This window comes from Protomyctophum bolini (genome assembly GCF_963924005.1).
Source record: "Protomyctophum bolini genome assembly, chromosome: 1".
Classification (NCBI taxonomy): Eukaryota; Metazoa; Chordata; class Actinopteri; order Myctophiformes; family Myctophidae; genus Protomyctophum; species Protomyctophum bolini.
The window spans coordinates 40,696,166-40,709,185 of record NC_137862.1 but is presented as its reverse complement, the minus strand read 5'-3'; the positions used below and the strand labels follow the sequence as shown (position 1 = coordinate 40,709,185).

General features: G+C 43.0%; 1 protein-coding gene across 1 annotated transcript in view; it reads left to right on the top strand.

Annotated features, from left to right (window-relative positions):
* LOC308315110 (CUB and sushi domain-containing protein 1-like) overlaps nt 1-13,020 on the top strand; it is a 694,698-nt gene that overhangs the window by 515,281 nt on the left and 166,397 nt on the right. The window contains exons 29-30 of the mRNA XM_080762946.1: nt 8,577-8,768; nt 11,177-11,315. Coding sequence (XP_080619072.1) covers nt 8,577-8,768; nt 11,177-11,315 — 331 coding nt within the window. The remainder of the gene's footprint in view (nt 1-8,576; nt 8,769-11,176; nt 11,316-13,020) is intronic.

Sequence of the window (13,020 nt, the reverse complement as noted above, 5' to 3'; positions counted from 1 at the left end):
TAGAACGGGTACTGGGTATGTCCTGGCAGGTGTCCAGGTTACAACATGAATCACCCTGACCCGCTGACTCCCTTCCTGGCAAACCAGACACTCCTCTACTTTTAGAACTGCCTCCAACCCAGAAAGTGAAAGTTGCTGTCCCTAATAATCCCACCATAAAATAGTCCATGCCATGGTTTTATGTCAAACTCCCTCAAATTGCAAAGACACAACTTACCGCCTATAATGAGCATATACCTGTGAAAAATTTCTCAGCTAGTACCTATTTTAGTATGTATTCAAATTTTTCATCATTATTACATTCTTACTTTTATTTGTATTATTCTTAGTTGTATCTCTCTACTCTTACCGTATGTACATGCTTACTGTATGTGGTGCTGTGATGACACTTTAACCCCTCAGGGTTAAACAAAAAAAGTCAAACCAAAAGACTATCCACACAAAATCCGCTTGAGCAAGAAATAACTTGAATACTTAATTAAAAAAAAAAGACTATACAGTTCACATCATACTAATGTAAGAAATTAAACCAATATGTTTTTTTTAAAGGACAAATAATACTAAGAGAAAAATAACATGCAAAAGAAAGTCCAAGGCTTCTAGTCAAGACATGGGGGGTGAGATGACAGCAGCTCTCCCCTTCCCCACGTGCAGAAACGTCTCACTTCTCTCCTGCTGGTTCTTCAAACCATCTCTTCCAAATTAGGCTTTATTTTCTCTTCCAGCGGTGGTTATACCACTGAAGAACGATCACTACTATACTGTCTACTCTACTATAATGTACTGCACATGAATAGGCAAGTGCTGACACTCAATTTACAGTATGTCATTACCAGGATATGTTTGCCACTGCCACATGAATCAGGGCTGGGATTCGTCATGGGTTCACAACTCTCAAAGCACTTCAAGCACGAACCCAACAGATAAGAGAGGCTTTCTGAAGCTCTTTTTCCCCCAGACGTTGAGTCGGTTATGCAAAGAGAGAAAAGATATACATTCGGGAGCCACAGTTTCCATAATACAGTACAGCATACATCTTCTCATTTATATGCCTTGTCTAAATAATCTGCTATGGCAAATATTCCCTTCTCACATAATAATGTCAACTGTTCTCACAATCCTCCATCGACAGAAAATTAGCTTCCCTCTTATTAAACGAACCCCTTCTCTGGCAGCATCAAATGAATTGGAAATTTATTTTCAATTTCCGTCAGATGTTACATGCAGAAGAGATTCTATCTTGCTGACTCGCAGTGTCTTTGTACAGTAATGGCCATTTTCTTCATTAAAGGGGGATAGTCCATAACCCATTTCGCAACATTAATCTCTCTTTATACACACAATATACATTTCATGATGTGGCACAAAAGTTTAGTTTTTCATCATGCCATTGCTGTACACTATAAAATGTTATGCACATGGTGAATTCAAAATTGATTATGGGACTTTCATGTTTAACACAATTATCTTTTTTTTCCTTTCGTTTGCACTCCTTTAGCACCTGAGAAACACCTCCTCATATAGCACTTTCAGGAAAATGCTTCTTTGATGTAATTTACGTTTGACTTGAGAGACAAATATACTGACATGGCAATTGTTGTTTTGCTTTATTTCTCTACAATGTAATTCAACATAGCATGTGTTTTAGATGTCTATCATTCATTTTGAGTTTGAACTAGAAGGGACTAAGGAAGGAAGGCAAGCCCAACTTAAAGGAGTATAGTTCACTCAAAAGTCAAAACATATTTTCTTTCACACCTCATATACTGTAAAGCCTTGAATTCATGGATTTTATTTAGTCTTTGTCGCAATCCTAAGCCAATATTTGATGACTGGCGGAGTCTCCGCAGTCTCCTTCTGACATTAGGAATGTGACAAAACAAAAATTCATGGGGTGTGTAATTGATAAATAATAATAATAATAAAAACAATTTGTTTATTTCAAATCTGAACAACAAACCAGTCTTTCCAAAACTGGGGTCTGGGGACCCCCAGGGGTCTTTGAGGGAGTTCCAGGGGGTCCCCAGCTAAATGATAGTTTGGAACCAAATGGACCGTTATGGGTCTGTAACTCTGAGAGTGATACAAAATAACATTTTTACACACAGAGTTAAATTAACATTGATTTTACAATATAAAATAGGGTCTCGGAGATATAAAAAAAAAAAGCCATTAAATGGGGGTCCGTAGACTAATGCATGTCAAACTGGGGGTCCTTGAAATGAAAATGGTTGAGAATCACTGCTTGCTAGAGCCATACCATTTCTCTCTAATGGGGGGTCCCTGGCATATATTTTTCAAATGGGGGTCCGCGGGCTAATAAATGTCAATTTGGGAGTCCTTGGCATGAAGAAGTTTGGGAACCACTACAATACACAACGTGTCCTTCAGCTACTTACTTACTGTTTTGTGGCAGCACTGACGTCCTGTCCTTCAGGTGCTTATTTAATGTTTTGTGGCAGCACTGTTGTGACGAGCGGTTTTGGATGTTATCAGATGATCTAATGTCCTTCATCAGTCGTTATTAACACCATGCAATGCGGCCAGTATGGACATTTACACATACTGACGCTGTTGTCAGCCACGTGGCTGTTGGTCACGTTGTCCGACTATTACTAACAGTAATGGCTAAACCCTAACTCTAACCTGAACCCTAACCTCCATCTTAACACATTTAGTACCGGAACTGCATCAAAATAAAGGCGCAGCTTGCGCCGGAGTAATCGCCAGAGTAGTGATCGCTTCCATTTTGAAAGCCATGAACCGGAAATACTTTCTTAAAAAAGTTGACTGACAAAGTGCCATCACAATCTCCGATCATCTTAATATATTTATATACGCTACAAAAAGAGTTCATATTTTGCGGGAGAGACGGATGAGGAGCAGAAACGCAGCGCCAGCATATCGATCCATTCATCACCACGGAGAGCGCCCTGGATCAGGAGATACGAGTCATTCTTTCCGCCGCGCTAACATGGGAGTCAATGACAAGCTAATAGTTTCACAGAGCGTTAGCATACGGCAAGCGAAAAGCGAAATGCCAAAAAAAAAAGAAGTAATTATTCTGAATATTATTATCTCGCCCCGCGTCGTTTGGACGTCGCTAGGACGTCCACAGACGTCTAAGGCACCTCTCGGTTCCAATCCTTATGACGTTTCAGGACGTGTTATGTACTAAATGTGTTAACCGCTTAAATAAAACGTAGCCTGCGTTTTTGGCGGGAAGCGATGCTGCCAAAATACGTTGGCTGCGTTTATTCAGTTGTATAAATGTGTTTGATCCGATCTAGTGGAAAGGCTACTCATATTAGCTTCGGATGGCTATCTGTTGTTAGCTTAGACACTGGACCGCGCCATCTTGATTGTGCATGCGTGTGTGTGCACTTATTGCACGAAGCCTAGCGGTCGCAGTAATGGCGCCGTCCTGTGAAACAAGCACAATCGATCCGACAACACACACACCATTAAACTGACCCACCATCCGGTCGCAGTGTTTTGGATCTTCAAAATAAGGGTTGCACGCGGCGATATCCTGGCATGTTATTAATGAATCCCGGCGGGTTAAGGGTTAACTGGCCACGTAATTCCCTTAAACTCATATCAGTCTTAACCGGCCATGTAAGTCCCCTAACCTCATAATCAGTCTTAACCGGCCATGTAAGTCCCCTAACCTCATAACCAGTCTTAACCGGCCATGTAAGTCCCCTAACCTCATAATCAGTCTTAACCGGCCATGTAAGTCCCCTAACCTCATAATCAGTCTTAACCGGCCATGTAAGTCCCCTAACCTCATAACCAGTCTTAACCGGCCATGTAAGTCCCCTAACCTCATAATCAGTCTTAACCGGCCATGTAAGTCCCCTAACCTCATAACCAGTCTTAACCGGCCATGTAAGTCCCCTAACCTCATAATCAGTCTTAACCGGCCATGTAAGTCCCCTAACCTCATAATCAGTCTTAACCGGCCATGTAAGTCCCCTAACCTCATAATCAGTCTTAACCGGCCATGTAAGTCCCCTAACCTCATAATCAGTCTTAACCGGCCATGTAAGTCCCCTAACCTCATAATCAGTCTTAACCGGCCATGTAAGTCCCCTAACCTCATAATCAGTCTTAACCGGCCATGTAAGTCCCCTAACCTCATAATCAGTCTTAACCGGCCATGTAAGTCCCCTAACCTCATAATCAGTCTTAACCGGCCATGTAAGTCCCCTAACCTCATAATCAGTCTTAACCGGCCATGTAAGTCCCCTAACCTCATAATCAGTCTTAACCGGCCATGTAAGTCCCCTAACCTCATATCAGTCTTAACCGGCCATGTAAGTCCCCTAACCTCATAATCAGTCTTAACCGGCCATGACAAGCCCAACACACACCGGGTGCGCAGCGACGCGGCACAGGCGTTGCCGCGCGGCAACGCCTGGAAAATAGAACAGTGGCGTATCGGAGAGTCAGGTGAGGTGTGAACGCGCGTCGGACGCCGCCGGTGTGGGATAGGTTCATTGAAATTAACGGAGGCGGCTGTTTTGACGCGTGGCGTTCGCAGACGGTGTGTGTAGGGCTTAAGTCAGTTGCACGATGTTTTCGGTTCAGCGGCAATCATTTCACTTCTGCATTTCCTAGTCCCTACTCGCATGTGGAAATGTCCATACTGGCTGCATTGCATGGTCTTGATAAGAACATACAGTATAGGATTATTGGTTGATAACATTAATTCTAGGCCTGTCAAAAGAAATCGATTTGAGTTAGAATCGCGATTCTAATGCCGTCCGATTCAGAATCGATTCTCATTTTCCAAAAATCGACTCTTGGATTTAACCTTTGTGTGTTTAAATCATTCAGTTGATAAAACCTTTACAATTATACAAGCTTTTTACTAAATGTACTCTGCTTTCATGCCAGAAGACTAGTAGATCATGCTAAAATTCTATTTAATAAAAATAAAGAAACTGCTTTAGAATCGGGAAAAAATCTTTTTTTAATCGAGAATCGGAAAAATCGAAAAGATTGTTTTTGAATCGAATCGTCACCCCAAGAATCGGAATCGAATTGAATCATGGGACACCTAAAGATTCGCAGCCCTAATTAATTCCTTCAAAGTCTTCATATGCTGTAGTAAACTGTATATATCTGGACAGACACGCGTGCATACTGCACCTAGAGGCTGTGTATTACAACCATGTTTTTACTAGACGTAAGAGTACCAAGTTTCCCCCTATGAAAAAAGTTAGTTGCAAAGATGCCCTTTTTTCCCTTGAGACTTCAGTGCAGACTTGAGTGCATCTTGAAATGTGCTATGTGTGTGTGTGTGTGTGTGTGTGTGTGTGTGTGTGTGTGTGGTCTTGTGGAGAACTACTGCAAAAAAACATCAACCCACCCAAGTTTGAAGGCTTGCAGTAAATAGAAAGTGTTAGGGGAGCTTTTTCCACTGCACACTACTGTACAATGCACGCACGCACGCTCGCATGCACACATTCACACACACACACACACACACATTCACACACACAAAACACACAAACACACTAATACAGTATACACATGCACATTTGACTGTTTCTTACTATAACGCTGGTTGCCAGTTTCACAATTCAGTTCCCCCATCCCATTCACACATTTACGAAGCACAAACACACATAAACATATTAATGTGGTTATTCCTTACTTGGATCATTTATTTATTATTATCAGCACTGTATTCCAAACTTAAATATTGACCAATCTTTCTCTTGCACACGCGCTCTCTCTCGCATGCACGCACGCACGCACACACGCACGCAGACACACACACACACACACACACACACACACACACACACACACACACACACACACACACACACACACACACGCACACGCACACACTTTGTTTTTCATCAGCACCATGTTTAGATCCATAAATATTAACATGCTAATAAATCCGCTGTTCTTCCATTACTATGGTAATGTACTCCCTATATTTACCCCATGTAGATTTATTAAGGGATAGGCTCATGGATTTATTGTAAAAGTGATTTAAGAAACTATGGAGTAACCGTCCGCAACTCACTTTTAGTTTTGCTTTCTCCCTCTGTTTCTACGATTCTCCTCGCTTCCTCTCTCTCTTCTTAATAAATACCTCTCCTTCTTTCTCTCTCTCTCTCTCTCTCCTCCTCCCCCTCTCTCTCACTCTCTCTCTCTACCCCCCTCTCTCTCTCTCTCCCTCTCTCTCTCTTAGCATGTGTTGGTGCAACTCCATAGCTACTGTTATTACAGACTGTTGGCTTAATTCTTGAGTTATTTCACAAAGTATTGGTATCTTTTGAACGGCTCCCTGGTGTATGGACTAATGCCACAAACAAGGGAAGCTCAAGTGAAGTTGTTTAGCGGGCATTCATTTAGCTAAATGGTGTTTGCTGTTCAGACAATAACTTCTCTGTCTGATCCCATCTCTTTCTCTCCCAAACAAAGCGGCTGATAAACATGGAGGCAAAGTGACAACAGCAACCCTCGGGATACAGATGCCCTTGTCTGACTCTGTGCTAAAACATCCAGTTAGAACCAGTCTGAATAATGTGTCAATAAATACATACTGTAGCTGAGGTAGCAAACATAATCAAAATAGCCTTTTGGATAAAGGACTGGCTGTGTTATCCTGTGACTCTTATTTACTGTATTTCCAGCCACCACTGCTACTGTGTGCACGGCTAAATAAATTAATAGCATCGCAATCAGTTTAACCACTTTAACCCTTGTATAAAGTTTTATACTTTTATACTACTAAAAAAATAGGTCTACAAGCTTGCAAACTGTATAGATCTGCTTGTGTTGGGGGTCTGTGGCCAAATACAGTATCAATTTGGGGGTCTTTCACACATAGTTTGACAACCACTGCTTTATGTAATGACCCGAGTGTGTTTCTTTTAGTAATGCTCAGTGGGGGGGGACAGTCAGTCAGGAAGAAGGCCGTCAACAGTGTGACGCTGGTTGACAACTGATGACTTTGTGCCTGTGTGTGTCCTATATAGTGTCTATCCTCAGACTAATGAATGAGTGTGTGGGTCTGTCCTTCTACCTCCCTCAGACTAATGAATGAGTGTGTGGGTCTGTCCTTCTACCTCCTCCCTCAGACTAATGAATGAGTGTGTGGGTCTGTCCTTCTACCTCCCTCAGACTAATGAATGAGTGTGTGGGTCTGTCCTTCTACCTCCTCCCTCAGACTAATGAATGAGTGTGTGGGTCTGTCCTTCTACCTCAGACTAATGAATGAGTGTGTGGGTCTGTCCTTCTACCTCCTAATGAATGAGTGTGTGGGTCTGTCCTTCTACCTCCTAATGAATGAGTGTGTGGGTCTGTCCTTCTACCTCCCTCAGACTAATGAATGAGTGTGTGGGTCTGTCCTTCTACCTCCCTCAGACTAATGAATGAGTGTGTGGGTCTGTCCTTCTACCTCCCTCAGACTAATGAATGAGTGTGTGGGTCTGTCCTTCTACCTCCCTCAGACTAATGAATGAGTGTGTGGGTCTGTCCTTCTACCTCCCTCAGACTAATGAATGAGTGTGTGGGTCTGTCCTTCTACCTCCCTCAGACTAATGAATGAGTGTGTGGGTCTGTCCTTCTACCTCCCTCAGACTAATGAATGAGTGTGTGGGTCTGTCCTTCTACCTCCCTCAGACTAATGAATGAGTGTGTGGGTCTGTCCTTCTACCTCCCTCAGACTAATGAATGAGTGTGTGGGTCTGTCCTTCTACCTCCCTCAGACTAATGAATGAGTGTGTGGGTCTGTCCTTCTACCTCCCGACCAAACTGTACTTTTTTTTTAATCCGTTAAGATCCAGAACACATGTGTGTCACCTTAGCTTTTCACCACTTTAACCATTATTTATACTTTAGTTATTGAAAAAAATAGCAGATCTGCTATTTTTTTTAAATCATGAAAATGTGTCTGAACGTTTTTAACTCGAATATTTGCTTCTGTGTGGTTGGGGGGGTCCTTGACATGAGACCTTCTGTGTGGGTGGGGGGGTCCTTGACATGAGACCTTCTGTGTGGGTGGGGGGGTCCTTGACATGAGACCTTCTGTGTGGGTGGGGGGGTCCTTGACATGAGACCTTCTGTGTGGGTGGGGGGGTCCTTGACATGAGACCTTCTGTGTGGGTGGGGGGGTCCTTGACATGAGACCACAGTATTCTGTGTGGGTGGGGGGGTCCTTGACATGAGACCACAGTATTCTGTGTGGGTGGGGGGTCCTTGACATGAGACCACAGTATTCTGTGTGGGTGGGGGGGTCCTTGACATGAGACCACAGTATTTGCTTCTGTGTGGGTGGGGGGGTCCTTGACATGAGACCACAGTATTCTGTGTGGGTGGGGGGGTCCTTGACATGAGACCTTCTGTGTGGGTGGGGGGGTCCTTGACATGAGACCACAGTATTTGTGGTACTTGACAAGAGATAGTTTGAGAACCACCGATAGTAGAAAACTTCAGAAAACTGTCACAATTTAGAAGACATTTTGTAGAATCTGGTCTTCAGGTCTTACTGGGTTAAATGTTCTCCTCTCTCTTTCTGTCACAACTTCTCGTTTGCTCTCACAAAGCCACCACAGCGACTACCTGTAATGACCCGGGCTTCCCGGTGAACGGCTCCCGGTACGGTGACAGCAAGGAGCCGGGCGACAGCATGACGTTCCAGTGCGACCCGGGCTACCAGCTCCAGGGACAGGACACCATAACCTGTGTACGACTGGATAACCGCTTCTACTGGCAGCCCGACCCGCCAACGTGTATAGGTCTGTCTGTCTGTCTGTCTGTCTGTCTTAAAAAAGAGAAAAAAGGTTTTACCCAAAAACAGAAATACCTACATGGTTTTTGTACTTTTTCTGATTTTCATTTTCATTTTCATTTTCATTTTCATTTTCATTTTCATTTTCATTTTCATTTTCATTTTCATTTTCATTTTCATTTTCATTTTCATTTTCATTTTCATTTTCATTTTCATTTTCATTTTCATTTCAAAGAAAGAAAGAAAAAGAAGAAAGGCAGAGCACCTCAGTCTGTTGTGCAAGTATAGCAGCAGATATGGAATACAGCATGTATGCAGTGGGTGGTGGTCCTACGGTCCCAATATGACATTCTTCATTAATTGTCCAAAGAGACAACAGCACTGTAGTGTGTACACTTTTCTGAAATATATCCCCGACCGATGCTCATTATTTAGGAGGAAACATAGGACTGTGGCACTGCCTCTTTAGAGAGTCTGATGGGAGATGTGTTCTGGGGTTTCTGAAGTCCTTGCACATAAATGGTTATCATCCATGGAAAACTGTCGGCCCACATGCCGAATGCAGCCAGCGGAGTGCTCCAATCATGCGATGCACAGTGTTGTTTTTGGCAGCACATTTCATGTTTTAGTCACCTGGAATGTTTTAGTGTTAGTCTAGTTTTAGTCGACTAGTCCTAAATCTAATTTAGTGGACTAAATCTACAGCTCTGCTATTTTCAATATGTAACCAAGTGTAAAATGACTTGTGTCTTGCTTATACTGGATGTTTTGTCCACTTGCAAACATTTTTTTCTAGTTTTTACAGTATGTGTTGATGAAATTGTCAATATATTTAGTCTTACCTTTAGTCATCATATCTTAATTTCCATTACATTTTTGTCAGTGAACAATGGTCATTTTCCGTCATAGTATTAGTCGACATAATCAACACAGACGCAATAACGTTGGAAAGTCATCGCATCACTGTCTGTATCCTGCTGCAGTGCCATGGAGATTGTGTGTTGAATATAAAATAGCAAATAAATAAGCAATAATGGTAAACATAAAAAATCAAATCAAATGGGAAGAACCAAGGGACGAAAAAACCCATCTAGATTGTGTTTGATCTTGTCTTTCTATGTACGGCATTTATCCTTGAATACATCTCCATATGATTATTATATCCCATCATATGTATTTATCCTTCAATACATCTCCATATGATTATTATATCCCATCCTAATGACGCGTCCAAGTGCATGATGAGCGAGGACGTTGATCTGCCCCTTCCTTTATCTGCACCTGTTATTATTTCCTTTCCCTTTGTCCTCTCTGCAGCTTTTCATCTTTCTGCCGTGAAAGAACATACATGTAACACCCTTGAAAGCGACTGTAGGCGGGCGAGCGATAAGCCCACAGACAGACACTGAATTTTTCTTCCCTTCCATGTTAATGAATGCGTCTGCTCTGCTCTCACTGCCCGCACGTGCACAGGCGCTCCAATCGTGCAGGCGAATATGTATTTATCTTCGCTCTGGGGCGAGAACAGAAGTTAGTCTGCGCGCATTCCCATTGAAATGCACTGACCGGACGTGCGTGCGTGTAGGGTTTTTCTTGGATCAAAATGGGAGTTTGAGGGGTGACTAGATGACGTATGTCAGGACCATTCATTCTATGCATATTTGACAGAAATCTATGTGTTTTCCTATTTCTAACCCATTGATAATCAAAAATGTGTTATGCTTGAGGAAATTAAACCCCAATTAAAATTTCAATCAATTGGAAGGGGGGGTGGGTTTGAAGGAGAGGGGAATGGAATGCTTTGAACATAGACCATTTGAAGGGACAGGTGATCGATTTCTTGATAGGTAAATATTAACCGTTTGTTAGCGAGTCATGGATACATATTTGATTCTCAATTCATTATCTTTGTGGTACTAGTAGTAACAAAGTCATTTTGCGGGTGCCAAACACTGTGTATGTGCATGCGCCGTGTGTGCGTGCACCTGTCCCCTGCGTCAAACTTGCACCCTGAAATACAATCTCTCCCAACATCAGTACAGTGGGCATATGCATGCGTATTCACATCCACCCCCTCCCCCGCTCCGTCTCTCTCTCTCTCTCTCAAACCCCGCTACTCTCTGCCTGTTGAGAGGTAATATCAGCAGTCCACAAGGGGTGATGCTCTCATGATTATCCTCTACTCTAGCACCTGTAAAAAAATATATATATATAAAAGCCGCCTCCATTTATCTCTCTCTGTGGCTACCTATGGGGATAATATGGGTGGTCTGTGATAGACGACTCTCTCTCCCTTAAGTACCGTAGCCCGAGGACTTGTAAATAATTACACCCTTCTCACTATCTCCCCGCCTGTGTCTCTCCCACTCTCTCCATCCTCTCTCTCTCTCTCTCTCTCTCTCTTTCTCTCTGCAGCTACCTGTGGGGGTAACGTTAGTGGTCCATCTGGGGTAATTCTCTCTCCTAACTACCCTCAGCCCTACCCGCCGGGGAAAGAGTGCGACTGGAGAATCAATGTCAACCCCGACTTTGTCATCGCCCTTATCTTCAAAAGGTAGGAACCAACAGTGCATACATCTCGTTCGCACACATCTCAACGGCTACATACATACAGTAGACATGCCTCGACTCATTTCATAGCCCAGAATCTGGTGTGAGCTACAGGAGAAGATAGATAAGTTAGATAAGCTATACTTACAGGGCATGCAATCATGTTGCAGCCATGATCTCAGCTGTCAGCCTCGTCACACAGTACGGCTTCCACATTGCACACAGCCAAAGCCACATAGAAATCAGATCTGATGCTTTCATGCTATACGCTCCATTGATAGTTCGAACGACATTTTCCAATCATCAAATAAACTAAACTAAACAAATCTCATAGACTGAGAGCTGCACATCTCTGAGCGAGAACAGTAGTGTGTTGCCTATAGCAACCACACTAACTGGAGATATTTTATTCTTTCTTTATTCTCGTCAGGGGGTTACAAACTCTCTGGGGAGGAGGACTGATCACAACAAAATCAAACTAGAAACAAAACATAAGCTCTTACCTATGACTACCTGGCTCTAACTGCTGACCTCCTTATATCAGAAAACAAAGCCCAAACAATATAACCAACTTTTGTTGAGAACAAGAGAATGAGAGATGGCATCACAGTAGTCGGCATATGGCCGAGTAAAGATTGAACTGTGATCCCTTAGACGCTACATGTTTGTTTGGCTTCACATGCACAATGGACTATAGATGACAAAAGGGGAGACGGACGGGTTGGGGAGTCAGGAAGGTTACCAACCCGGGTTTGCGGTCAGCGACGCACCGACAGCCTTTTAAAGTTGGTACCGTCCTCTGGGCACCAATCCAGAGTGGCTGCGTCTGCTGCTGGCACTCCCTTCCTAATCACACCATGACACACTCCCACACACACACAGGAGAGAAACCTAATGCAAGCCCCTTCATAACCTTCATAATCATAACACAGAGATGGCCGTATCTGTCGGTCCTTGTCCCTTGCATGTCGGAGCACAAACCAAACCATAATGTTAAAGGAATCTGAGACAGGATTGTATCTCGAGGCATTCAAACTCCCAACAAACACAGTGGTCTCCATCATTGGAACCACCAGGACTTGAATTCCGGCAGCTGACCAAACTATACAATTGGGGGAGAGGCCCTACAGGCAAGCATGGTGGTCGCAGAATCATGCTTTGGGGATATTTGTCAGTAAAAGGAACTGGGAGACAAGTCAGGATCACAGGAAAAATTGGTGGAAAACCTGCTCCAGAGCGCTCTGGACTGAGTACTGAGTCAGTGGTTCACCTTCCAACCAGACAAGGAGCCTAAGCACACATCCAAGATAAAAAAGGAGTGGCTTCAGGACAAGTCTGTGAATATCCTCGAGTGGTCAGTGGACCACGGAGCCCAGACTTCTACCCCATTGAACATCTCAACCTGATGTAGCTTGAAAAATACGAATGCCAAGTTGTAGCATCATACTCAAGAATAATAAACTAATTGCTGCCAGAGGTGCTATAACAAAGTGTTGAGTAAAGGGTGTGAATACTTTTATTTTTAACACAACATATATAAAATACCCCTTAAAGGTGTAGTGAAATGGAAAATACGTTTTTCACACTTTCAGACCGTATCCGTGGTCATCATATGGGCATACCTAACAATGGATGCCAAAGAAATTGGCAAATTCTCATTTGTCAAAAGTCCATCTTTTTTTTGTATTACTTTGTGAAAATGAAAACGT